This window comes from Chelonoidis abingdonii, chromosome 4, assembly GCF_003597395.2.
Source record: "Chelonoidis abingdonii isolate Lonesome George chromosome 4, CheloAbing_2.0, whole genome shotgun sequence".
Classification (NCBI taxonomy): domain Eukaryota; kingdom Metazoa; phylum Chordata; order Testudines; family Testudinidae; genus Chelonoidis; species Chelonoidis abingdonii.
In genome coordinates this window covers 50,197,659-50,222,615 of record NC_133772.1, presented here as the reverse complement: position 1 = coordinate 50,222,615, position 24,957 = coordinate 50,197,659, and the positions used below count along the sequence as shown (strand labels likewise).

Sequence of the window (24,957 nt, the reverse complement as noted above, 5' to 3'; positions counted from 1 at the left end):
TGCGGAAAATGAGTTTTAGAGCATAGTGAGTATTTCCATTCCTCTCTATTGTGAAAAGTAAGGAAGGGGGAGCTAGAAAACAAGCGACCATTGACAAGAATTTTCTATTCCTTCAAGAAGAGTCCACTAGCAGTGATACTACCCTCTGTTCCATGCTGTTAAATGATTTTCTCATGGAAAAAGACCCTGAGTCTCCATATATTAACCATCACTGACTCAATGATACTCTCAGGACTGCTAATAGTGCAATTGTCTCCTGACAGTTATTCATTGCAGCCTGAGCGTAGGGATGCACAGAGAGGTGCTGGAGATCTGTTAGTTGCCTCTGACCTATTACAGGTGGTCTCACTCCCTATCTTGAGTGCATGTCCTAAGACAGATTTAAAATGGAAATAGTGGTGACATACAGAGTGCCCTGATATGGTACTGATTTCCTGTTTGAGTTGACTGATACTGCTTCTGGAATGGCAAAGGCTTTGTCTTGTGAAACTTCAGCCTCATGTAAGCTGATTCTTCTAAGCTGGTGCAACATCTCATATCCATCCTGATATTGTTAGGCAGATATTGTTCCGGCTCAACACACAAAGCTGTCATCCAGTTTGATGTTTGAATGAGTATAGAAAGATAACTTCAAATCTAAATGTAAATGGAAGTCCAACAGTTTTGAAAATCAAAAGTTACAAGCTATTTCAAAGATTTTTTGCCATGTGTATTAAAACAGCAAATGTAGTTAATCTACACCATACGTTGCACTCAGCACAAAGTTTACCTAATTTCAGATGGATGATACCTACCCAGGAAAATGTATAAATACCACATTTTTTACTTGTACTCATGAAAACTCATAGTATGGATCATCTCTCTATATATTGCACTTTTTAATTAAACTTAAATGGTATTTTGTTGAGTGCACATTACCTTTTAATCTTCAGAGATAAGGAAAATAAATACCAGTAATTGATCCATAGACTGTGCTATGTAGCTATAAAGTCATTTAAATTCTACATCACTAGAAGACATTTATCAATGCAACCAAAGGGAGGGCCACACTCTGCCACCTAACATTGAGGGTGGCAGAATCTGGCCCTAAGCGAGTATTGGAACACCAACCACTGGCCTGTCTCCAACCCATCCTCAATCAAATCTTTCTGAAGGTAGCAGCAAACATGTGTCAGTCATGATGGCCTCTCCTTATCCTCCCCCAAAATTATCATTTGCAGGTTCTGCATAGATTGTTTCTGTCATATACATTAAATGTCTTGGAGAGATGTCTCAGGGTAGCTGACCCTCTGTCAGGGGGTGCCAGAAGACAGACAGCTCCTCAGGAAAGGGTCTTCTCGGGGAACTGGCTAGGGAGCTCACCAGGAAAGCGAATCCAGGAACTTATACTCCTAGAGTTAAGAGGTTCTGAAAGGGGAGAGTTACAAGTGCCAAGCCCATAGGAGACCTAGTCTCAGTAGAAGGACCTTACCAGACAGCAGTTGGTGGTCCAGATCCCAGAGGAATTACACACTGTTCCAGAGAAGAGCTGCAGTGATTTGACTTCTGAAGGGGCTCTGAGTTCAGAGAAGGAACCCTTTGCTGGGGCAGGTGGGGGCTGGTCAAGAGGGCCTTAGTGGTAAAGAGTCTATATGGAGGAGATGGGTGGACTCAAATGAGGCAAACAGACTAAGATTAACTTTCACTCCCTCCCCCAGCTAGGACACTGAAGTGAAGACTTCCATGTGTTTTCGTTTGGTCTTTGATTAAATAAATTAGACCCCAGAAAGGGCACCATTCAGTCTGTAAACACTTAATTGAACTCACTGAAAGCCCATTGGGGAAACTGAGGCAGTGATGTATCATGCAGTTCCGTACTGGGCCACAAGGGGGGTGCTCCATGGATGAGTGCCCACCACAATAAGAGATCATAAGACAAATCCCAGCTCCACATTTCTTTCTCAGCCAATAGGACAAATATACATATATGGACTTTCATAGTGCCTGCAAGAGAAAAGCATATTAATGAAGCAGCTGGTTCAAGCTAAATGCAGAGAAGACAGAGACGATGCTGTTCGGAAGCATTAGACTCTTTGAGGAGCGAGCTAGGATAGTAACCTCAGTCACCTGCCTCTGAACGAATCTGCCCTTCTATTATCAAGAAAGTCTGCAGTCCAGTGTTAAATTCTTCATTGTTCCAAAACAACAAAAAACAGTGGTGAGCGATACCTTCTGTCATATTTTTTCTTGGGATTTTTAAAAATCTGGGATGCGGCTTGTGTGTGATATCACTAAGGTGATACTCCATATCATTTTTGGTTTGCAAACCTTTATCAGTCCCTGCTGAGGGCATAGGAAGTGGTGAAGAAGAGTCCCATGGGGAGGAAGACGTCTGCACAGAGTGGTGAATGAATCCCACTACGTCTGTGACAAGGCCATTGAGAACTGGTAAAAGACCTACTGGGCTGTTGAAGGAGATAGTCCACAGGGGCTCTCATTAATGGGAAATAAGCTAAAGCCTGCCCTCTCTCTAGAGGTGAAGCATTGTATAAGAACAATTACTGGAACCATTAGAATGGTTTCCAAGTGTTCAGAAGTCCTTGCACTGTGATTTTACTTTTATAGTAACTTGAGACCTTTCAGTATTGTTCCTTCATAGTGGTCTACTGTGCCTTAGTGGAAAGCAGGTCAGTCCTCAGTTCAAGTTCAATTCCTTGTGGAAAATGAGTTAAAAACAGCAGTTGCAACCCAGACCCTGTGGAAAATAGTCTAATTCAGCTACAGTAATCTAGTGTAATATAAATATAATGGAAATATAAAACCATGACATTTAATTTGATGTGACACAGTTTCTGCCTATGATTGTAAGAATGAACCAATATAAACCTCTCTCACCCTAGCAATAAGGAGTGAGAGCAGAGTAGAGTTTATTAGAAAGGTAGTGTGAGAGACGGTTTACACAATAGCAGCCCAAGCTTACAAATTATTTGCAATCTTCAGATTTCAGACTTCTTCCTGAAAAAAATCACTCCAGGAAGTCAGTATATTCCAGGAAGTTTTTGGCAGTTTTAGTAGTTGGGACAGATTTTTTTGAAATTCTAGCATTGCTTGGCACATTTCTAGTTCTGTCCTTTATATTTAAATAAATGCACTCAGGGAAGGATTTGGTAAATACACAGTCCAGAGGGACCCTGTAAATCAAGACATTGTCTAAATTAGCATTTTTTTCCTGCTTTTCCACTGTAGCAGCTCCAGCTGTGCTAGTAACAATTCGTGAGCAGACAAATCCCAGGCAGCTGCTAGAATTTTAACCACTATGTCATCAAGATTTGCTCTGAATGGGGTTAGACAGCAATGGGAAATTTTAAGGGGATATAGATAATGTAGACCCCTTTCAATAAGTGTTTCTTGGTGCAGTTAGAAAAAAACATGAAAAAAGTGTAACAAAGTGGATTAAATACATCAGAATACATAAATACACGAACAATACTCTGTACTGTAAATAGTGGATCCAAAATTATTCCTTGCTATAATCTTATTGCACTCTTTCTTCTTGCACCTTTCCTTCAGAAAAGTATGATCCATTGTTTTTTGAAAGCTTGAACTAGCATTTTACTGAGACCTTTGTTGGATTTGTCATCAAAAATTGGAATATGCGTAAGTGGCAATAACCTTATTAAGTGTTGACTGCTTAGTAAATTTTAAATACAGACTTGCTGCAAAATCCTTTAAAAATCTCAAGATAGCCTACTGGATTCTGAAATAATTAAGAACATTTTTATCCAAGCTGATATACCCAATGTTAGGTTTTTCCTCATATAGTCCACATACATTACATGTGTGCTCAAAACTAATGCTTCTGTGGTTTTCTCTACAAGAGAACTCAAGGCCCAATCCTGAAACGTGCTCAAAGCCACTTGAGTACTGTTGAGTGTCCCCTAAAATCCTACAGAAGTGAAAAAAGAGTGGAGAACACCCAGCAGCTCACAAGAAATGCTTTACATCCTATAGGAACCCAAACAATTTCTCCTGTGTATTAAGGCTGAGGGAATGAAAAACCCACAGATCCCTGCGTGACAAGCCAGAGAGGCCCCATGCAGGCAATGTGAACGAGTTGAGGAGGCAAACAGGCTCTCTGCTGGTAATGAAAGGGTTAGGGAAGGCCTGTGGACCCAGTTGGCCCCACCTCACTACACCTGCACTCAGTGTAAGGTGTGGACCAGGGAGATAGGAGAAGGCAGCCTACCCTAATTCAGGGCTGTCAGGAAGAACAGAGCTCTAATTCTCTTGGTGGGAGAGAAGCTTGGTTGTAGGTCTGAGATGGTGCTTGCCTGCCAGCTGGGTTGGCTCTCCTGGAAGGGATGATGAGATTTTAGGATGGGAATTGGCAAAAGCAAAGACTGGGAGACAAGCCTTGAATACAAGGGTGGGGCACCACAGAAGGTTTGTGGGATGACCCTGGATTTGAGTTATGCTTATTTTTGTTCCTGAAATGCCCCAGCCAAAGCATCACAATACTGGACCTTGTTGGGACAGACACATACAGTAACTCCTCACTTAAAATTGTCTTGGCTAACGTTGTTACGTTGCTGATCAATTAGGGAACGTGCTCATTTAAAGTTGTCCCATGCTCCCTTATAATGTCATTTGGCAGCCGCCTGCTTTGTCCACTGCTTGCAGGACAAGCAGCCCATTGCAGCTGACTGGAGGGGGCTTGGAACTAGCATAAACTGGCAGCCCCCTATCAGCAGGGCCGGCGTAACCCATTAGGTGACCTAGCAGTTGCCTAGGGCGCCAACATTTGGGGGGCAGCAACTGCAGCGGCTGGATCTTCGGTCACCCTGGTCGTCATCGGTATTTCGGGGGGCAGGACCTTCCGCCGCCTCTGTTGGGGGAGACATTTCAGGGGTGGGACCTTTTGCCGCCTAGGCGCCAAAAAAGCTGGCAGTGCTCCTGCCTATCAGCTCCCCATTCCCCTAAATTCCCTGTGCAGCAGCTGCCCAACAGGCTATCACTTGCCAGCAGTTCAGCTGTCTCTCCCACCACTGCCATGTGCTGCTCCTGCCCTCTGCCTTGGAGCTGCTCCCCAGAGCCTCCTGCTTGCTGTGCAGGGGTAAGAGGGGGACTAATGTCAGGGTGTCTCCCTCCCCCCTGCTCCTGCACCCCGCTTACCCCATCTTCCACAGAGCAGCGGGGCGACACGACAGGGCTCAGGACAGATGGAGCTTCCTGGCAGCAGCTGCATTCTCCGCTTGCTGATCTTCTTAGAAAGGCAGTGTACTTAAAGGAGTAATGCACGTCTCTCTCTCTCTCACACACACAGTGTGTGTCGCTGTGTCTGTCTGCCATGCTGTCTCCCCTCCCTCCATTCCTGCTGCCTTGTAGAGTGTGAGGCTATATTAACAATAAGTTAACCCTTGAGAGCTAGCCAATTGCTAGTTCATCATTCAGCAGTAAGGCATTCCCTTGGAAATATCCCACCCTCTGACTTCACCACCTCAACCAAGCTTCACAATCATCATCATTAAATTGTTTGTTTAAAACTTATACTCTGTGATTATATATATCTACATGTCTTCTGTCTGGTGAAAATTTTTTCCCTGGAACCTACCCACTCCCCCCCCCCATTTACATTAATTCTTATGGGGAAATTGGATTCGCTTAACATAATTTTGCTGAAAGTTGCATTTTTTCAGGAACATAACTACAACATTAAGCGAGGAGTTACTGTACTAGTGGAGATCTGCAGCTGGATGAGTTGTGTCCAGAAGCACCAGGGGGAACCTGGTTACATCCTAGCTTGGGAATGTAAAAGGGGAGAGTGTCACCTCTGTTGCATTGTTCTTCCCCAGACTTAGAGATGGAGATCAGCAGATGGGAAGGAGGTGGGCAAGGGACATGCATATTCCCTCTAACTTGCTGAAATACAGATTTTAGTACTGATCCCCTGCAACACATCAGAGAACTAGTAACATGAGTTTTATAGTGCCTGTTGGAAAGTGAAAAATCTCACTTTTTCAAAGGGATAGAGCACTTGCTAGCCTTGCTCACAAAATACTGGACTTGAACACTATACTATTGTATCATACTGACAGAGGGTCTGAGGTTTGTCTACAATGTTTCACAGTAAATATATCTGAGGGATTTATAGTAAGAAAAATCTATTCTTGCCACTTCGAGAGGCCACTATACAGACTGGAATCAGATAGACAGAAGGCATGATGTAACATCTATTGCCAAGGACAATGGATATTACCTTAGAATCCCACATGCTTTGACTCGTGAACATGGCTAAAGTAAAGAGTTGCAAAGTGTTCTTTGAAATACTTAACTGAGAGCCAGGAAGATAGGGGATGTTAGCAGAATGAAGGGAATGGTCATTGTATTACCTTGCATTTTTTCCAGATGGTACCCCTGATTTCAGCCACTAATTGTGAAAATGTTTATTCTCTCAACCTGATGAGAAACCCACTCACCAGGGATCTGACCTGGATCAATGAACTTGAGAAGCAGGTCTGGAAAGCTCTTTTGGATAGCCAAAATAAGACTGCGGCGGATTGAGGAGCAAACAGCCAGAAATATATATTTAATAAATGATTTTCTTGCTGTACCTTGGGCATTCCAAGCTTATGAGATGTGTATATCTAGATGTGATATGCAAACCACTTCTGTTTTACTATCCCTTCCTCTGTTTTCAATAAATCTCTTAACCCACTTGACAGGTCATCTGTTTGTAAGGTAACTTCACACATACAGCCCAAAGAGATGAGTTGGGAGAGATACAAATTACAATGGTGTCTGGAACATGCTAGAATCCTTTGTTTTGTGACTGATCTCTCATTGCTAACCATTTCTACGAGGCTGTGTTGTAAGATTTTTCTCCTTGAGGTCTGTACAGTTGGATTCATGCTACTGAGCAAATTTGGCATTATAAATAGAAGGATACAAAAAAAAGTACTGTAATCGTTTTTAAACGCTCACTGTCATTAAGGGTGTGTGCCATTCTCCCCTTCACTGGGAAGGTGAGGTTACTAACAAGTTGTAAACCACAACTGCCAATAAAATCTTCAGGCCAGATCCCCACCATCATGTGCTCTCTCACATATATTATAGGAGGTGCAGCAGTGACCCCACAGTTAGGCTGCCTATCATCTCCCATTATAATTTTTTTTTTTTTAGTCTAATACTTCCAGTGTCTGCAGCAGCTCTTTGAAATTTAGTAGAGGGACAGTACTAGGGTCAGGGAGGTAACTTTTGTTATCCTCACAAAGAATAATTTAGGTTAGGCTAAGTTATTAGTTGCTGAAAAGCACTGTTTCCCCTTTGCATTTTGTTCTCAACGTGTTGCTAAGACCTGTATGCACTCCATTAGTGTTGCACATACACCATCCTGTTGCCTTTCTTAGCATAGGATGCAGAACCAAACCTCTGGGTGGGAGTGAGGAAAAGCGTATAGTGAAAAACATTTACATATCTAGATAGGCTATTCAGCATAATAAGGATGCTTACTAGCCTATAATGCATTAACCTTCCATGCCAGTTACACGGATGAGCCGGATCACTCATTCCTGGGGTAAAGCCTGTAGGATAAGGAAAACACCACAAGGTTCCCCTTGCTGTTGCCCCAGAAGGGGATTTAGCAGCAAAGTGATGAGTTTTACTCCAGTGAGTGACCCAAACGCGATGCCACCCCGGCACTTATCTACGGCTCCAGCCGATCAGTTTTTAATGGGCAGCGAGGCTGTGGGCAGACGGGGAGCACACGGTGCCCTGGTCTCTAGGAAGATGCTGTCTGGCTAGGGACTCTCGCTAACGGGAGAAGACCCTTCCGAAGAAACTGGAAACTCCCCCTTCCCCAGGCTGGGACGAGCTGAGCCCCCTCGGCGGGCTCGGTTCGCACGGCCGGTACAGGTGCGCGCCCGCTATGCCTGGCTCTACTTCTCCCTCCCCCGGCCCGGCCCTGCCCGGCTCAGGAAGCAGCAGAGACTGACCCGAGCCAGTCAAGACAACAGACGGGACCAGCCCAGCCCTCTCTAGTGCGCATGCTCCCACCGCTCGGACCCGCTCGACGATCAGCCACGTGCGAGGAAGGCGGAGTCTGAGCTTGCACCTTCCCCAGGCAGCACGCGCCGGAAGTACGTCCGGGACCACAGCCCGGATGTTACCCTAGGAGCCGGCTGCCGGTTCCCGTTGCGGTCCGCAGTTTCCGGTCGGTTGAGGGGAGGACAGGCTGTGTCTGGCGCGTGCGGCCGTTGGGGCGGCCATGGCGTATTCGGCCGTCCGGAAGGTGGCGATGGTCTCCTGCCTGGTGCTGTGCGTCTCCCTGCTCCTGCCTAGGACCTTCCTGTCCCGGGGCGGGAGGCAGGAGCCCGGCAGCGCGCCGCCTACCCCGCCCGAGGGTAAGAGGCCTCCCCGGGGCCTGGCCCTTCGACCCCCCACCCAGGGACGTGGCGGCCAATCACATCCCTGTCGGGGGCTTCGGCTGCTGAACTGCTACCCCCACGCCTGGGCTGGTCCCCCTCCCCCCGGGCTACGCACCCCTTCGTCGCCGAGGGCCCCTCGCTCTGTGTCGCTCTTGGGTGCAGGGGTGGGCGGCCCGCTTTAGCTCTAGGTCGCTGCGTGCAGAGGGGACGGAGCAGGTGTCTGCGGCTTGCTGTGTCTGAGCCCAGCACGAAGCCCCCCTGTTTGAGTCTGACCATAGGGAAACCCACTTAGACTGGGACTAGCCAGATCTCGGCCCCAGCCACAATTGGCAGCATTTTATTAGTTGTGTTACCTACCACTTAGGAGCCCTAGTCTTGGACGAAGGCCCTGTTGTGCTAGGTGCTGCACAAACATGGCAAAAAGCTGGTCCCAAGGCATTTTGTACATTTCAGTGGATGATGTTTATAATTCCAAAATTCTCATCCAGCATTTTGCTTTAGCTGGTAGTAATAGAAGTTTAGGTACCATATTTAAAATACTGCTATAGATAGGCATAGAGCCATATTAATATTTTGCATTTCTCACTTATGAGTGTAAAGTACTGTGGGATCTGCAGCTTTGCAAGTTGAAATGATGATTTCATTGAACTGTTTTGTAAGAATTTGTTTGCCTGGCCAAAAATTCCCCCCTAGTATTGTATAGCGTCTGTTTGGCTGCAGCTCTGCTCCCCCAAGATTACAGCTTTCATTTTGATGGTGGTGTTTGTGCAATGCTTGTATAAAATGCGTTGGTGGCTTCTGGAATGAAAAGTATTCTGTAATTCACCCAAATGTTTTTCCATCTCACCTGTTCTTGTTCTCATTTCAGAGATCTTTTGTATACCGTGGAATTTCAAAGGCGGAGTAGTAGCTCAGTGTTCCCATCTCTGACATGATTTACATTTCTTCTTTCACAAAAACCTTTTAATCAAAACTCTCAAGTTTCGTTTGAGTTTTATTTTTTAATGTGTGTAGTAAATTTTGTATGAGTTATGTAAAGGGAGATCAAATTACAGTATCCTTTATTCATTATGTTCTGTCATTTATTTGAAAGACATTTTCTTATGTTTTACATTTTGCTTTTGAAGTGTCATGAAATAAAAGTTCATTTAAATCATCTACATCGTTTAGTTTCCTACTCCAATATTATTTTTGATTTTGTTATCAATATATCAGGTTTTCTTAACACATTTTACATGACATAGGATTATTTATGTACAGTAAAATTATTTTTTTAATGTTGTGCTAATTGAGGTACATTCACCTCTTTGCCCCTTACTATGCAGTCATAATCCACTAGAGAGGCCGCTTGTGCACAGTCCTATCTTCATCAGTGGGGCTCTGCAAGGGGGCAGGGATCCATGCTAGCAGATCTAATTGCAGGAATGGAGATTTAATAAGGTGACTTCATTGTACACCACCTTTGATAAATTCCATTTTCTTCTAGTTCTGTGGCATCGATAGGATCATATAGTTAAATAATCTTACTAACTCCACTCTCCCTGGGATAACCTTTGTAAGCAACTGAAAGACGTTCTTATAAAGGCAAACTTGCTAGAAGACCTCATTTTGCATCCAGAGGACTAACACAGTGCTTATATAGTAAAGGTACACAAATCCAAACTTGTTGCAAATGTTCATATTTGCAAATGACTTCAGTACAGATTTACAAGCTTTTTTTGTATGTAGTTTTGTCATCTCACTTTCAACATGGAAGGCAGAAGGAATGTATTTATATGTCTAGTATTAGTTTTTTTGGTAGCACGTTAAGGACTTGAGATAGCAAGGTGCTGAGCTCTCTGCCCCCAATCCATCAAAACACTTAAGCACTTGACTTCAGTAGGGCCACTCTCATGCTTAAGTTAAGCTTGAGTTCGTGTGTTGGTGGATCAGGGGCAGAGCTCAGCAGCCTCCAGGACTGACCACAGATGCTTTACTCTGTTGAGGATGTGACCTCTGTCAGCTGTACAACTTCAGTTTAAGTTTATAGTTCATTTTTCAATTTGATGGCAGTGGTTTCATTACAGTTGTTACACAGACTAAACTTTATTTTTCCATAAAAAACGAAGTAAATCTTGATAAAACAGCTGTGATTCATTTTCTTGTCACTAGTTGTCCTCTTAAAACAGTAAGTACAATATCAATTTGTTCAAATGCCCTATAAATTCAATCAGATGTCATTTTTAAACCTAAAGCAAATGCCTCAACTCTAGTCTGAATAAAGCATGCTTAAAGTTTTCTGCTATTTGTTAGAATCAGACATTGTCCAAAAGAGATTTATCATACAAGTCTATAACTTAGTGGGTATGTCAACTACTGTAACGGCAAAGCAGTGTTCGGAAGTATTTTTTCATTTAAGAAAGCAGTAAAACACACTACTGTAGGAGTTAAGGAGCAGGGGTGACATATCTTTAATGTCTACTATGCTATTATGCAAAAGGCTACTTTAACTTTATTTTGGAAAACTCTTGTATCTACTTAAATTGGCAATGCCTGTTTACATTATGTACAATCTTCAAATATTTTTAACCATTTGAAATAAGTTATTGGATAGAGGAGAGGAATAAAGCGTATACTGACACTTAAAAAAAGTACTTTAAAATATAGTCTTCAGCAGTGCATCCTGTGTATTTTATAACATTGGTCCCTTTTATTCACTGTTATTTAAAAAAAACACACACACACTTTGCGTCTGAGTGGCAAAAAATATTCCTGAGCAATGAATTTGCAGTTAATTTGCAATTCTGTATTAAAAATTCTGAATAATAATAAACTCAAAATCATTCACCTGTATTTTGAGCGTACAACAGATTCTACTTTAGATCAGTCTTTTGAGCAGCTGGATCTTGACACAATTAGCATTTGAATTGCCTTCAGTCAGGGAGGTTCCACATAGTGAGAACTTTTCTGTTAACGGTAACTATCTTGTCCTTTACACCTTCTCTCCCCGTGCTCCCTTGCTCCTTGCAGTGTTTAATTTTTGTTTGATCTTATAAAATGTGAGCATTGTCATTTGGCAACATCATTTCATAATATGTGTATTCCTAAAACAGCTTAATGTGGGGTTTTTTCAACTTTCAACTTTTAAGAACACAGCAAGAACCCTTCCCTAAAAAGCAGTCCTAAGCCTGATTTATATAAGAAGAAATATATACCGCGTCTAGTACGTTCTTAGGAGACATTACACCAGTTGCTCATACCAAAAGCATATATAGTTGTCTTCACCATTGCCTTAATAATTAGCAATAGCTCAAGTGACAAAGTGTGTCAAGAAAATAAAACAAGTCATATTGGGGAAAAATGTAAACGAACACGTGTGAAGAAAAATAACCAAAACACAGATCTAGTGGGAATTGAAAACCTAGAAAATAGAGGCCTGTTAATGATCAGTGATTTAAACATAAGCTCCTAATGTAAGGTGGCTTGAAAAAGGTTAACATAGTTTGGGCCTCCTATAGGTAGATGTATGATCTTTGTTTGGTTGGACTGTGCCTGGAATAAAGCATTCAATTCCCAGTAGAAAGATATTGGCAAACTAGCAAGAGTTCAGAAAAAAGGAATAAAAATGATTTGGTGGCTGGAGGAAAAATTTAGATTAAATATCAGGAAAAACTGCATTAGTGAGGTGCATTAACTTGTAGAATGGTCACTCAGAAGCAAGTGATAGAAGCACTCTGGCTTATAACATATAAAACTGGACTGGAGAAAACATGAGAAAATATATTGTAGGAAATGGGAGGGAGATGTACTGAGTGATCTGGTTTTTATTTTTATTTTTATTTTTAAATTCCTAATTTCAATTATTGTCTGAAAAACAGTTCTCTTACTCCCTATAATGAAAAGCTCAAAGGAAAAGAATAAATGGTACCGATGCAACCCATAATTATGAAGTCATAAGTATAATTTGAAGGTAGATTTCTCATGATACTAGTATTTGCATTTCTAAAGTCAAGGATGTTTTTGTATCTCACTGCTATTCTTGCAGTTTAGTGGCAGAACGTCTGACGGAGTAGGTGCTTCCTTCATGTTTGTTCTAGATTTTCTGTGTTATGCATGGGACTTGACATTTATCATGAAGCTACTTTTCAGATAGCTGGAAAGTTATATAAAAAACCCAAACTTTACCTTCTATATTTTGATTAATATAGAAGAGGTTTTTTTATTTTACATTTCAGAAGTTAATAGTTAAAAGTTAAACATAAAAATCTCATTTATTTTTAAAAGGAATTGTTTGGACTTTAATATTAGGCTCACTTAACAACGAGCACTTATATAATGCTTTCTATCCTTAGAACTCAAAGCACTTTACAAAAGTAGGCTAAGCTTATATTAGAAAACTGAAACACAGATGCGAAGCGATCTGACCAGTGCCACACAGTAAGCCAGTGGCAGAGCTGTGACCAGACCCTATGTCTTCTGACTCCTAGGCTTTTTACCCCAGGTGCTGCATCATGTGTCTAACTGGTGCTGTTTGGTTGTTCACAGTTTGTGGAGTGGTTAGGATGCTAGCCTGAGTTCATTTCTGTGCTCTGCCACAGACTTCCTGTGTCATTGTAGGCAAGTCACTTAGCCTCTGTGTGCCTCAGTTCCTGATTTGTAAAAAGAGAATAATATTGCGGTACCTTCCTGCCTCACAGGCGTTTGAGGATAAATAAATTAAAGATTGTGAGCACTCAAATACTACAGTAATGAAGCATATAAGTACTATAGAGGTCTGTATAGGTGGATTACAAATTTAATGTGACAGTGGGTTATATATACTGCCTGTGTGTCCCATTGATATCAAAAGTCAGCATTTTGCAGCTAGCCAGCTACAGACGAATCCTGTATTACACCTTGAATCCAGTTTTATGATTTAAGCAGTTTAATCTTAATGAGAAATAAAATGTGTAGATATTGATAAATAGTCAAGCTGGGTATAGTAACTCTCAATAAAAGAGTCTCGCTAGCTGTACCACATGCAATATCCTTACAGAAGTAGCTGTTACTGTGCTCTGAATGTTATCACTTGGAGTTTGAAGTGGATTATTGTATCCTTTTCCTTAATCACATTTAAATTAGAGTAGATTGTTTAAAACTTCCTTTCGTCAGTTTTAGGATGAATAAACGCTGTGATTATGACATGCTGTCGAATTTCTAAATAGGATTTCACTTACACTCTAGCGAAAACTCAACCTCTTAACACACAGGAATACAGTGCCAATGTCTGTTTGATACTACCTCTTTTATTTGAATCTGGAGCCCCACTAAAGTTAACAGGGTTAATGGGAGCTTGCCCTTACTATCTAATTTTAGCTAGTATGAAAGGTGATGTGATGTATTTATGATTATGTAACTGAAGTTCTGATTTAGGGTAACTAAATTGCAAAGACTTTCAAGGAGTGGTATGTGAGGCTTCCATACCTGGTATTATCTCTGCAGGAGAGTAACAGTCTTAGTCAGGAATGAGTTAGAAGACCATTTTAAAGGGCCATGGCATGATATTTTTAAGCTTTAGAAAAAGTTGCATAAAGCCTACCATGAGAGAGTACTTTCCCCTTCTCAAAGCGTTAAAGGGACCTATAGAAGCAGTACTTACTACCAGTATTGGGGACTAGATCCTGCAGTGTTACTCAGGTAGCAAAGGGGACAGAACAGGAATGTGGATCTGGGCTCTCAGGATTTGTATTTTGGTTAGGGGCAGGAGGGAAGAGGATGGTGTCACATCATCTTACTGAGGCAGACTATTCATTTAGCTCAAGTTGAAAGAGAAGGAAGACAGTTTAATAACTTCTGGTTTAAAAAAAATTGTAATAGACTATTTGTGATGGGATGTGACCCCCCACCCCCTTTCTGGGATGCGACCTCCCTCCCCTTCTGGGATGCCACCTGATGCACTGGGATTTCACTGAGCCTGCCTGTTCCACTAGCTTGGGCTCCCTCTCCCTGTTTTGCTGAATTAGGCTCTCTGGCATCTGGCAGTGCAGACACACCCACACAGGAAGAAATGCACCAGCTGCAGAATCACACAGAGTCTGCAAACAGCTCTCTGAGAAGACTCAGCTAGGAAATTGCCTAGAACTCAAGTACAGCTCCCCTCTGGAAAGTACACCCAAAATAATATTGTCTTGTGCTGTACAGAAATCTATACAGTGTAAGCTCATAAATTTGCCCCCTCCCTCAATGTGGAGGAAGATATGCCCAACTTCTTGCCCCCAGTTAGAAATTGCACAAACGGTGTTTAATACTAAACAAAACAAGTTTATTAACAATAAAAGGCAGATTTTAAGTGATGATAAGGGATAGCAAACAGAACAAAGCAGATTACTAAGCCAATAAAACAAAACACACACACTAAGCTTAAGATCTTAAAGAGATTGGTTTCAAGAAGTAATTTCTCACCTTAAATGTGGTTTTAGGCAAGCTGCAGAGTTTCTGTAGCTTAGAGTTCCAGTTATTTCTCTTAACAGCCCTTGCCTTTCCCGCCACTCAACTCCTTTGTCTCTTCAAGTACTTCCAGCAGTCTTTCTTCTTGGGCAGGAAGCCAATGGAGAAGAGTCCTGTTTGCCTTACTACCCAGCCTTAAATAAGATTTACATAAGGTGGGAATCTTTTGTTTCCCAGTCTTGACCTCCCCTTCCTTTTAATAGAAAATCACTAGATGTCCAAGACGGTGTTTAGTATCAGTTGATAGGACCACCTGACTTAGTATGTCACAGCTATGTCCCAGGATGCCTCTCAGGAAGGAGAGAGATTAGTATCTTCAAAGTCTTATTGTTTCTTCCTAATGGCCAATCAAGGCTGATGGCCTATTGTTTAGTGAGTGTCTCCCAAATACACACACAGTTGTAATTGTTACATAGTCCATATTCCTAACTTTAGATACAGAAATGATGCATGCCTATAAATTGGATAATCACATTCAGTAAATTATAACCTTTCCAATTATACCTTACAAGTCCCATGCTGCATAAAATATGTCTGTTATACCATATCCATATCATAAGCATATTTCTATAAAAAATATGGAATGTAACGTCACACTATTCTAAGAATGTTTTGGTCCTGGAGGGCAGAAGTCCTTTATTGCCTGGTACCTGCACACTAAGACTAGCTATCAAGGGCTATTCTGGTATCCTCCTTGCTGGGTGCTAATCTGGAAAGATATGAACCTTTTGGAGCAGAGGATTTAATCCCACCACATGGTGATGTGGGGATACTGACTCTTAGCACACAAGAGGTGGAAGTACATCTAGTGAATGTAAGGGAGTCTGTCCAGGTGTTACACTAACACCACTTAGTGCATCATTTCTGAACTTGGTTGGCCCAGAGGACCTCACTACTCCTACGTAGTGCTGGGTTCTAAACTAAGTGTAACCACTCAGGGAAGAGGGTATCGATGTGGATGGCTCATAAAAAGCCCTGCTAGTGTATAGCCATGGTGTAGAAAACAATGCTGCCATGCATAAGAAATAGCATGGGAAATACTGACAATGTTATAATACTATTAGATAAACTAGTGATACACCATTACACAGGCTGTTGGGTTCATTATGGTCACCTCTCTCAGAACAGGTGTTGCAAAAATAGTGTGTGTTGGGGGGGGGGGGAGTGGAGTTTCAAAGACAGACAATGAAAAATATTAGAGTTGTAAAGAACTTCCATCTGAAGAGAGCTTGAAAAGATTGAGATGATAATTTAGAAAGGAGACCTGACAAAGTATACAAAATAATATGTAGTATTGAGAGAGTAAAAGAAGATAAAAATAAATCCAGACAAAGTTGTGGCACTAAAAAGATGTATGCTTATTGATCTACAGACCTGCTTTATATTCATCTTCACCGCCCTGTCATTCATACTCCATCTCTTTGGATTTGCAAGCTCTCAAGGCAGCAATCTTTTGTACGTTATTTTTTTCGTAAATCACCTAGCACGCTGTTGGGGGAATGCAAATAATAATAATAAACATTCACCCTCTTGGGTGGCGTAAAGGAAGTTGGAGAAATTCAAGTAACATGTAATGAGTGAACAGTAAGATGTGACTAGTGTAACCAGAACGACCCATTGCAGGTAATGAAATCTGGAACCCTTCACCAAACGTCAATTTGCATCCAGCCCAGGACAATAGTGAATTTAAATTTTACTGTCTGATGGATGCTCAGCAGCCTCTGTGAAATCTGGTGGTCTCAGTCCAGTTGTCTCTGGATGACTGTCCATATCATAAACCCCAGTACAATGGTATCAATTAGTAATCTTGTTGATAGCCTCCACAGAGAGGTCAAGGAGTGAATGAGTATGGAAACTGAGCTACATCCAATGGCCGAGCTGGGTGAGGAAGCTCATGCTGGAAGCGCATAAGTTGTAGCTGTTGTGTGTGTGACGGGTTGGATCACAGAAACCCCCTCGGGAACTGCCAGACTGATGTGCCAAGACTACTACTACCCCTGCTTTCCCTGCCATTTCGGGACCCCAGCACCCTGTCTTGCTGAGCCAGACACGCCTATCCAACATAGCCCCAGGGTCTGAATTACAGTAGGGTCCAAACCTCAAATCTGTTTTACCCTGTATAAAGGTTATACAGGGTAAAATCATAAATTGTTCGCCCTCTATAATGCTGCTAGAGAGAGGGATAGCTCAGTGGTTTGAGCATTGCCCCCCACCCCCCCCTAAATCTAGAGTTGTGAGTTTGATCCTTGAGGGAGCCATTTGAGGATTTTTGTTGGGGATTAGTTCTGCTTTGAGCAGGGGGTTGGACTAGATGACCTCCTGAGGTCCCTTCCAACCCTAATAATCTATGATTCTATGAATACATACTCTGGGCTAATTAATAAGTAAAGACTGGTTTTATTAAATGCAGAAAGTAGGATTTAAGTGGGTCCAAGTAGTAACAGAACAAAGTGAATTACCAAGTAAAATAAAATACAACACGCAAGTCTATATCTAAGAAACTGAATACAAATAAAAATCTCACCCAGTAAGCAAGCTTCCTTTTACAGACTAGTCTCCTTCTAGTCTGGGTCCAGCAATCACTCACACCTCCTGTAGTTACTGTCCTTTGTTCCAGTTCCTTTCAGGTATCATTGGGTGTGGAGAGGGTCTTTCTTTAGCCAGCTGAAGACAACATGGAGGGGTCTCCTAGGGGTTTAAATAGACTTTCTCTTGTGGATGGCGACCCCCTTCTCACTCCTATGCAAAGTCTAGCTCTAAGATAGTGTTTTGGCGTCACATGGGCAAGTCACATGTCCATGCATGACTCAGAACTACAGGTAACAGCCATGGTTCACATGCTTCCTTGAATGTCCTCAAGTAGACTGCTTATGTGAATTGGAGCATTCCAAGATCCATTGTTCTTGAAGTGCTTCTTGATTGGGCACTTAAGTTTGCAAATTCCTTTCTAAAGAAACTGACCAAATGCCTTACAAAGCTTACTTAGAAATCAAGGAAGCATACAGCCAATATTCATAACTTCAAGAACAAAAATGATACAGGTGTACAAATAGGATGAATAGATTCAGTAGACCACAACCTTTACAGAGCTATGCTACATGTTCTATGTAACTTAAAACATACTCCAGTTGTCATATTCCCATCAAGCATTATGGAATACACTGTGGCTAGAGGATTTCATTTTCTAGGGATGTCAACCGGATATCATTTACAAGCATTAACTAACTTCACATGACATACCCACATGACTGAAAACTGATACTAGCATCTGTTTATGAGGGGTTGTTGTAATTTTCACAATCAGCTGGTTTTTAGGGAACTGTTTCAAGTGGCATTGGGCTGAAATATTGGCTTTAGGCAAATTTAATTTTTTTAAAAAAGATATTTTTCAAAGTTTTTTTCTCATTGAGATGAGCAGCTACATAACATACTTATGTGTTTGTATTTTTCTCTTTGTCCTGCCACCTCGGGCTTAATAGGGAAACATAGTCTTTTATGAGCAACTAATATCAAATATGAAATAATGTTTTATATTACATATTTGTGAAAATTGCTTTTTAAAACTACTTTTCATTACTTTTTTACCTACTATTGGCACCAAAGTTTGCTAGAGCTGAAAGAGATTGGAAGCAGAAAAAAAAAATCTGTCTGTTTCCCTTTATTGACTGTGGATTTGACAGCACTTTGAACTCCATCATTTCACTTTCTCCTGTGTAGTCAATTTCCTCTGTTGTTTGTCTCTGCGTGTGTGTGTGTGGGGGGGGGGGGGGTGTTGTCCTCACAAAGTAAGGGAAAAGGATGGGGAAGTGTTTTTTTAAAAAAACTAAGAAAATAGTGCCAAATTACAAAAATTGTCAATGAAACTCAGGGGCAAGCGTAATATCAGAAGCTACTTCAACTCTGTAAATGACTAGATTTCAAGTTGACCGTGTCTCTTTAGCTCTGTTTATTTCTTTATGTAAATTTAAGTTTTTAAAGGGTGGTTGATGCTTCATGGAAGATGTAGAAAAATCATCAATTTAAAACAGTTCTGTCTGTCACATATTTCTGTCGCCTTCACCAGGGAGAAAGTAATTTACAAGACTTACCACTACTTCTGGAGTCCTAGGGGGCGTGGCCTCATCTGGAAGAGGCGGGGCCTCTCAAGATTTAAAGGCCCTGGTGAACTAGCTGTGGCTGGGAGACCCAGAGCCTTTAAATCAACCAGGGCCTCCCAGCTGCAGAGGTGGCTGGCAGCCCCCCCTCGGGGCCCAGGGGCAAATTAAAGGGCCCAGGGCTCTGGCCACCAGGGGGAACCCCAAGCTTTGCAGGGCTGGGGCAGGGATTTAAAGGGCCCAGAGCTCCTGCCGCTAAGGGAAGCCTGAAGCAATCTAAGATCTCTTCGTTTTGTCCTGCCTGCAGAGTGCAGAGGCTGAAATTGACAAAACTTTCTCTAAATATCTTGAATATTTCATGAAAGCTATTCCAGTTGTCCTTCATTCACCCCGACTTCCCCTCACCCTCGCCCCTCCCCCCAGCTCCCTCCCCGGCTGGCTGGCTGTGGTTTTTGCCTTGGTTACTTACTCCTTGGCAGACCCAGCCCAGTGGCACCTGCTGGCTCTCTGCAAGCAGCAGTCCACAGGGGTCGGTTGCTGGGGTCACTGCTGGTTGGTGGCCGGCTGCAGCTGCGTTGTCTGTGACACGTTCATACACATATACATACATACAGTCAGAAGTGAAAGTAAGCCGGTCTGGTCCGGTACGGCGTACTGGCAAGAACCAGTATGCCGTGCTGGACCACATCGACTTCCACGGCGGGGATTGAAAGGGCCCCAGCCCAGCCGCCACAGCCGTGGCCGGGATTCAAAGGGCTCTGGGCTGCTCACAGCCGCGGGGAGCTTTGAGCCCTTTAAATCCTTGCCGCAGCCCAGCCGCCAGAGCCGCGGCCGGGATTGAAAGGGCTCTGGGCCCTTTCAATCCCTGCCGTGAAAGTCGATGCGGTCCAGCATGGCATACTGCTGGTGCCACTGGGTTGGGTCTGCCAAGGAGTAAGTAACCAAGGCAAAAACCACAGCCAGCCAGTCGGGGAGGGGCAAGGGGGAGGGGAAGTCAGGGGTGAATGAAGGACAACTGGAATAGCCTTCATGAAATATACAAGATATTTAGAGAAAGTTTTGTCAAGTTCAGCCTCTGCACTCTGCAGGCAGGACAAAACGAAGAGCTCTGAGATTGCACCAGATGTCCTAAGGACATTTCAGGTGTTTAAATCAATATATAAAGCGGGTGGATTGGAATGAAAACTACTATTTCTTTCAAAGGAGGCACAATAATTTTCCTGAATATTCAGTTTTCCCCTCCAAACCCTTTGTGGTTTTGTCTATGGGGGCTATTTGCTTTCCCTAAAAATCTTTAGTTGCTTCAGCAAAATTGCTTTGCCCAAAATAAACCCTAATCATCATGACACATCTTTCCCCCATGTTCTCCATGTTTTTTGTGTTGTTTTTTTTTAAACAGTAACATTTCAAAGAGGATCTGCAAGCAGTTTGGACATCACAAGCATGATCCTCTGCTGGGGAGGGAATGGGATAGATTTGAACTTGGAAATGGTTCCTGATTTTGATTGTGTTTAGGAGATCCCCTCATCCTGGGGGCAGAAAAGAACTGCCCCTGCCATGGTCATACACACACACCCAACAACAACTGGGAGTGAAATTAACAAGGATGCCAGAAACAGCTCCTAACTCTGGGCACTGAACTGCACAGGGAACAGCTGAGTTTAAACTGTTCTTTTGCAGGCAGCAGTAGCAGGCATCTCAGCCAGTGTCCCTACTGCAAGCTAGAGCCTAGAGGAGAATCCCCGCTGGGGGTGTGGGTGGGAGGAATGCAGAGCCTTGTCTGCAGCCTGGCTGGAGGAAGGGGAGGGAGGAGCCGAGAAACCAATGTGACAGTGAGTTTTCCCCTTCCACCTGCTTTTATTAGCTCTGGATTTAAGCTGTGCAGCCAAATGCTTGTATTTATTGTGTATATTAGTATTGGAGAGATCCCCTCATCCCGGGGGCAGAAAAGGACTGCCCCTGCCATGGTCAAACACACCCTCCCTTTGACCCCCTTCCCTCAGCCACTGTGAGTGAAATTAACAAGGATGCCAGAAACCTAGCCCTGGGGGCTGAACCATCAGGGAACAGCTGAGTTTAAACTATTCTTATGTAGGGAGCAGGCTTCTCTCTCCCTCCCTCAGTCAGTCTCCTCTTCTTACCAGTCCTCCGTACCAGCTTACTTTCACCTCTGCCTCCACCCTGCAATTGATCGCCTTTATAAAGGGCATTTTAGTGACTATGAGAGCTGTTTCCTAAGAGTTTTTCTGCTCCTGCTGCTTACTCCCCACCTGAAGTGATGGTGCTTTGTGTATGACATGGTAATTGTTTGCATAGCAACCTGTTGTTACAAGACATTCCTACTGTATATAAAAGACTCTTGGAAATAAGATATTATGTCTTACAAGGTACACTTTTGATAATTCAGTAAAATAGACTATAGTAACTCTGAAAGCGCTGTTAGAGCTGCATTAGATTGAGAAATTTTTAGTTAGTGATATGCACACCCCCAGCTCGCTTTAAGGAAAAGAAAAGCAGCCACTTAGTCAGCAACTTTTAAAATAAGGCCTTATTTAGTTTTAAAACATAATTTCTATAACTTCCTCTAAAACAATCTTTCTACTCACTGTAATGCATAACCTAGACTCAGGGCCCCAGGGGGTTTGTGGCCCGTGGGATGCTGGGGGTAAGTACCGCTTAATTCAGTGCCAATTTTAATTTATTCCATTTCCCACTCCTGCAAAAATACTTCCTCTGCTTTTTGTATCTATCAATCCCTCCATTAATATTTTGTAAGTAAATACTGTGAGCAACCAGCCCCTTTCTTGAATTAAAAATTAGTAATTAAACTAAGACCATAAATACATGAGCTGTAAAGAATCCAGTACAGTTTACTGTGCCAAATAACATCACAATCCTGCAACAAGCTCTGCTAGCATGGATTCCTGCAGAGTTCCTTGGCGTACATGGGCACTGTATCTGTGCTAACAGAATTAGGCCTGTCCAGGAAAGAGATGTATATTTAGCGACCTATAGCACCCAGAACCAGGAGTAAGAGTTTCTGAGTTCTAATCCTTCTCTTGCTCTATGGTTTGGGCAAGTTATCTGTTTATCTCAGTCCTTAGCCACATCTCTATTTTCCCCATCTGTAACATGAGGACAGACATTGTGATTACGTATTTGACACTATTGCACATTGTGAATGATAATCCACAATTTTATCCTCAGCACACTACACTTTCATCAATGCAAATGTGGTGCTTTAAAACAAGAACACAGAAATGAAGCAAACTCTGCAAACTACTATTTCACGTCTGCACAGAAAAATAAAAAAGTAATGGAAGAAAATTTTCAACTTGTTTTTCAGGGAAGACAAGTCGTTTTCCACCAATGATGCATCACCAGATGGCCCCCGATGGCAGGTCTTCTGGTGCTCATTTTCCAAGGTCTCACCTGGCAGAGGCAGTTGCAAAAGCCAAGGGTGGTGGAGGAGGAAGTGGCAGTGGGAGAGGTCTCATGGGGCAGATCATACCCATTTATGGATTTGGAATCCTTTTATACATACTGTACATTCTGTATAAGGTAAGAACCAACACTTCTTTTTAAAATACTGATGCATCTGTGAAATCTCCTAAAAAGTCTAACTTTGTACTTGTTTTAAAAAATCATTTAGACAGAATATTTTTAGTTCAACCCAGCTCAGAAGAGGATACAAATTAGTGAGCCAGCAATTTATGGGACAGTGACAGATGGGCGTATTTCATATAATAGCTTTCACAATAGCAAACATGGGTAATTAAGGATGTACCTACATTACAGCAGTGGGGGTAGCATCCAGCTTGTGCATATGTACCTATACTAGCTTGCTACATGTAGCAGTGGGGATGCGACAGTGCGGCCCTTACTGCTGCAGTGTAGATGTACGCTGAGGTTGCAGCAAAGGTCTTCTATATGAGGGCCCACTGTTTTCTGGATTGATTACAATTCTTCTTTCTCCACAAAGTCTCAGAGATAGAGTTAACTCTATTTTAACTATTTAAGGAAAACATCATTAGCTGGTGTAAATCATTGGAGGAGCCAGAGGACAGGAAGTGTGTGAGGAGCTGGGAGCAAGAGGTACAAGGAGCTGAGCGTGAGAGTGAAAGTGAGCTGCTGGAGGATTGAGGAATTACTAGACAGCAGGAGGAAGGTCCTATGGTGAGGATAAAGAAGGTGTTGGGAGGAGGCCATGGGGAAGTAACCCAGGGAGTTGTAGCTGTCATGCAGCTGTTACAGGAGGCACTATAGACAGCTGCAATCCACAGGGCCCTGGGCTGGAACACAGAGTAGAGGGTGGGCCTGGGTTACCCCCAAACCTAACAACTCATGATCAGACACAGGAGGAGATGACCCAGAATGTGGATTTCACCAGAGGGGAAGATCACTGAGGTGAGCAAATCTGCCAATAAGTGCAGGACCCACCAAGGTAAAGGAGGAACTTTGTCACACTAGGTTTCCATAGTTTCTTTATGATTGCTGTCTGTTTTTTCCTCTGGTGGTATTTTCTGTGTTTAGTTTCTAGCATAATTTTAGCTTTCTTTTCTTTTCTTGGTGTGATGCCTGTGGGGCTTTTGTACTGCTGTTGCTGTAAATTTCTACAATAGTAATTTTTTTCCACTTACAGCTCTCTTCCAAGGGAAAAACCACTACAGTGGAGAGGAAATCTTCTCCTATACCTGGAAACATGAATAGGAAAATCAGTAAGTATTATTTCCCAGGAGATTAGAAGTTACTCATGTAACCATACAGTTGGACAGTGTCTTTTGTATTCTGGATACATTGTAAATCCATGTAAAGTTGAAGTGAGATAATAGTTCTTAACAAGTTGTTTCTCTGAATTTGTTAGAATCATAGATTATTAGGGTTGGAAGGGACCTCTGGAACCTTCAATGCCAAATAAGAAAACACAGCAGCAAGCATTATCTTCTATGTTGCAGTGGGATAGAGGAAATGATGTAAAGCAAATTACTGCTCCGTCGCTTTCTAAGTGAATGTTTAAAATCAAAACGTTTAAAGGATTGACTTGTTTACAATAAAGATGAAATGTGCAAAGAGTGGGAGCAACACAACATAGTACAAGAAGTGTCTGTTCTCTTTTCTTTGTTCTGCTTGAATAAACAAGTTAGTGAGGGTTTTAGCTTAATGTCATGGTGCTTTAAAGAATGTTTTTTTTTACCAGTGCTCATTAGTAGTATAAAAGACACTTCACCTACAAGGGGGAAAAAGTGCAATATACACTGGAAAGTACAAAATCCTCAGTCCACCTGGCTCTGAAGTGGCACTATGCAATATAATGCCCTAATCCTGCAAGTCATTGTATGTGGGCAAAGTAAAGTCAATGGTGCCCTCCAGACTCAGCAAATTGCGTGATTGTGAGGGCCAGCAGTGGAAAGGGGAGTTTGTCTCCCCTTAAGCGTGGAATGAATTTGCCAAGCCCCTAAAATGATCACTTATGAAACCTGCCAATCAAACATATAAAGAAATAAGCTTCATGATTTAGAGTTCTAGTAAATGTTTTTCCACCTTGCCTGTTTAGTAATAATAATAGTCAGCGCTGGTATATGCTAGCACTTTATATCTTAAAAGCACTGAACAAACATTGACTACTGAGTATGGGCCTGATCCAAAGCAATGAGAGTTTTTGCTGACTTCGTTGAGTTTTAGATCAGACCGAAGTCCTAAAAGGCCAAATATTAATAATAATAATGATGATGGACCGAGCTCCAAGAAGAGCTTTCAATCTAGGATAATTCTAAAAGCTGAGAAGCAAAGTTCTCACAGCTTAAATGCCTTCTCTTGATGTGTATGTTCTGGGCAGTTACCAAGCTGTCTGTTACATTCTCTTCCCATTGTCATAGTGTTTAAATTGCTGAAACATTTGATATGTAGGTAAAGGAAGCAGCCAGCTTCCCCTCCACTCAGCTGTTACTGTTTCTTTTCCCACAAGTTGGATGGTCACAATACCAATGAAATAACAA

The 24,957-nt window shown here is 42.4% G+C and overlaps 1 protein-coding gene across 3 annotated transcripts in view; it reads left to right on the top strand.

The window, feature by feature from the left end:
• Window positions 1-8,083: 8,083 nt before the first annotated feature.
• RIC3 (RIC3 acetylcholine receptor chaperone) overlaps window positions 8,084-24,957 on the top strand; it is a 30,285-nt gene continuing 13,411 nt past the window's right edge. The window contains exons 1-3 of one of the 3 annotated variants that reach the window (XM_032785306.2): window positions 8,084-8,378; window positions 22,308-22,522; window positions 23,604-23,679. In XM_032785306.2, the coding sequence (XP_032641197.1) occupies window positions 8,243-8,378; window positions 22,308-22,522; window positions 23,604-23,679 (427 nt within the window). In that variant the 5' untranslated portion in view covers window positions 8,084-8,242. The remainder of the gene's footprint in view (window positions 8,379-22,307; window positions 22,523-23,603; window positions 23,680-24,957) is intronic. The other 2 variants (XM_032785305.2, XM_032785308.2) reach the window with 2 other exon arrangements.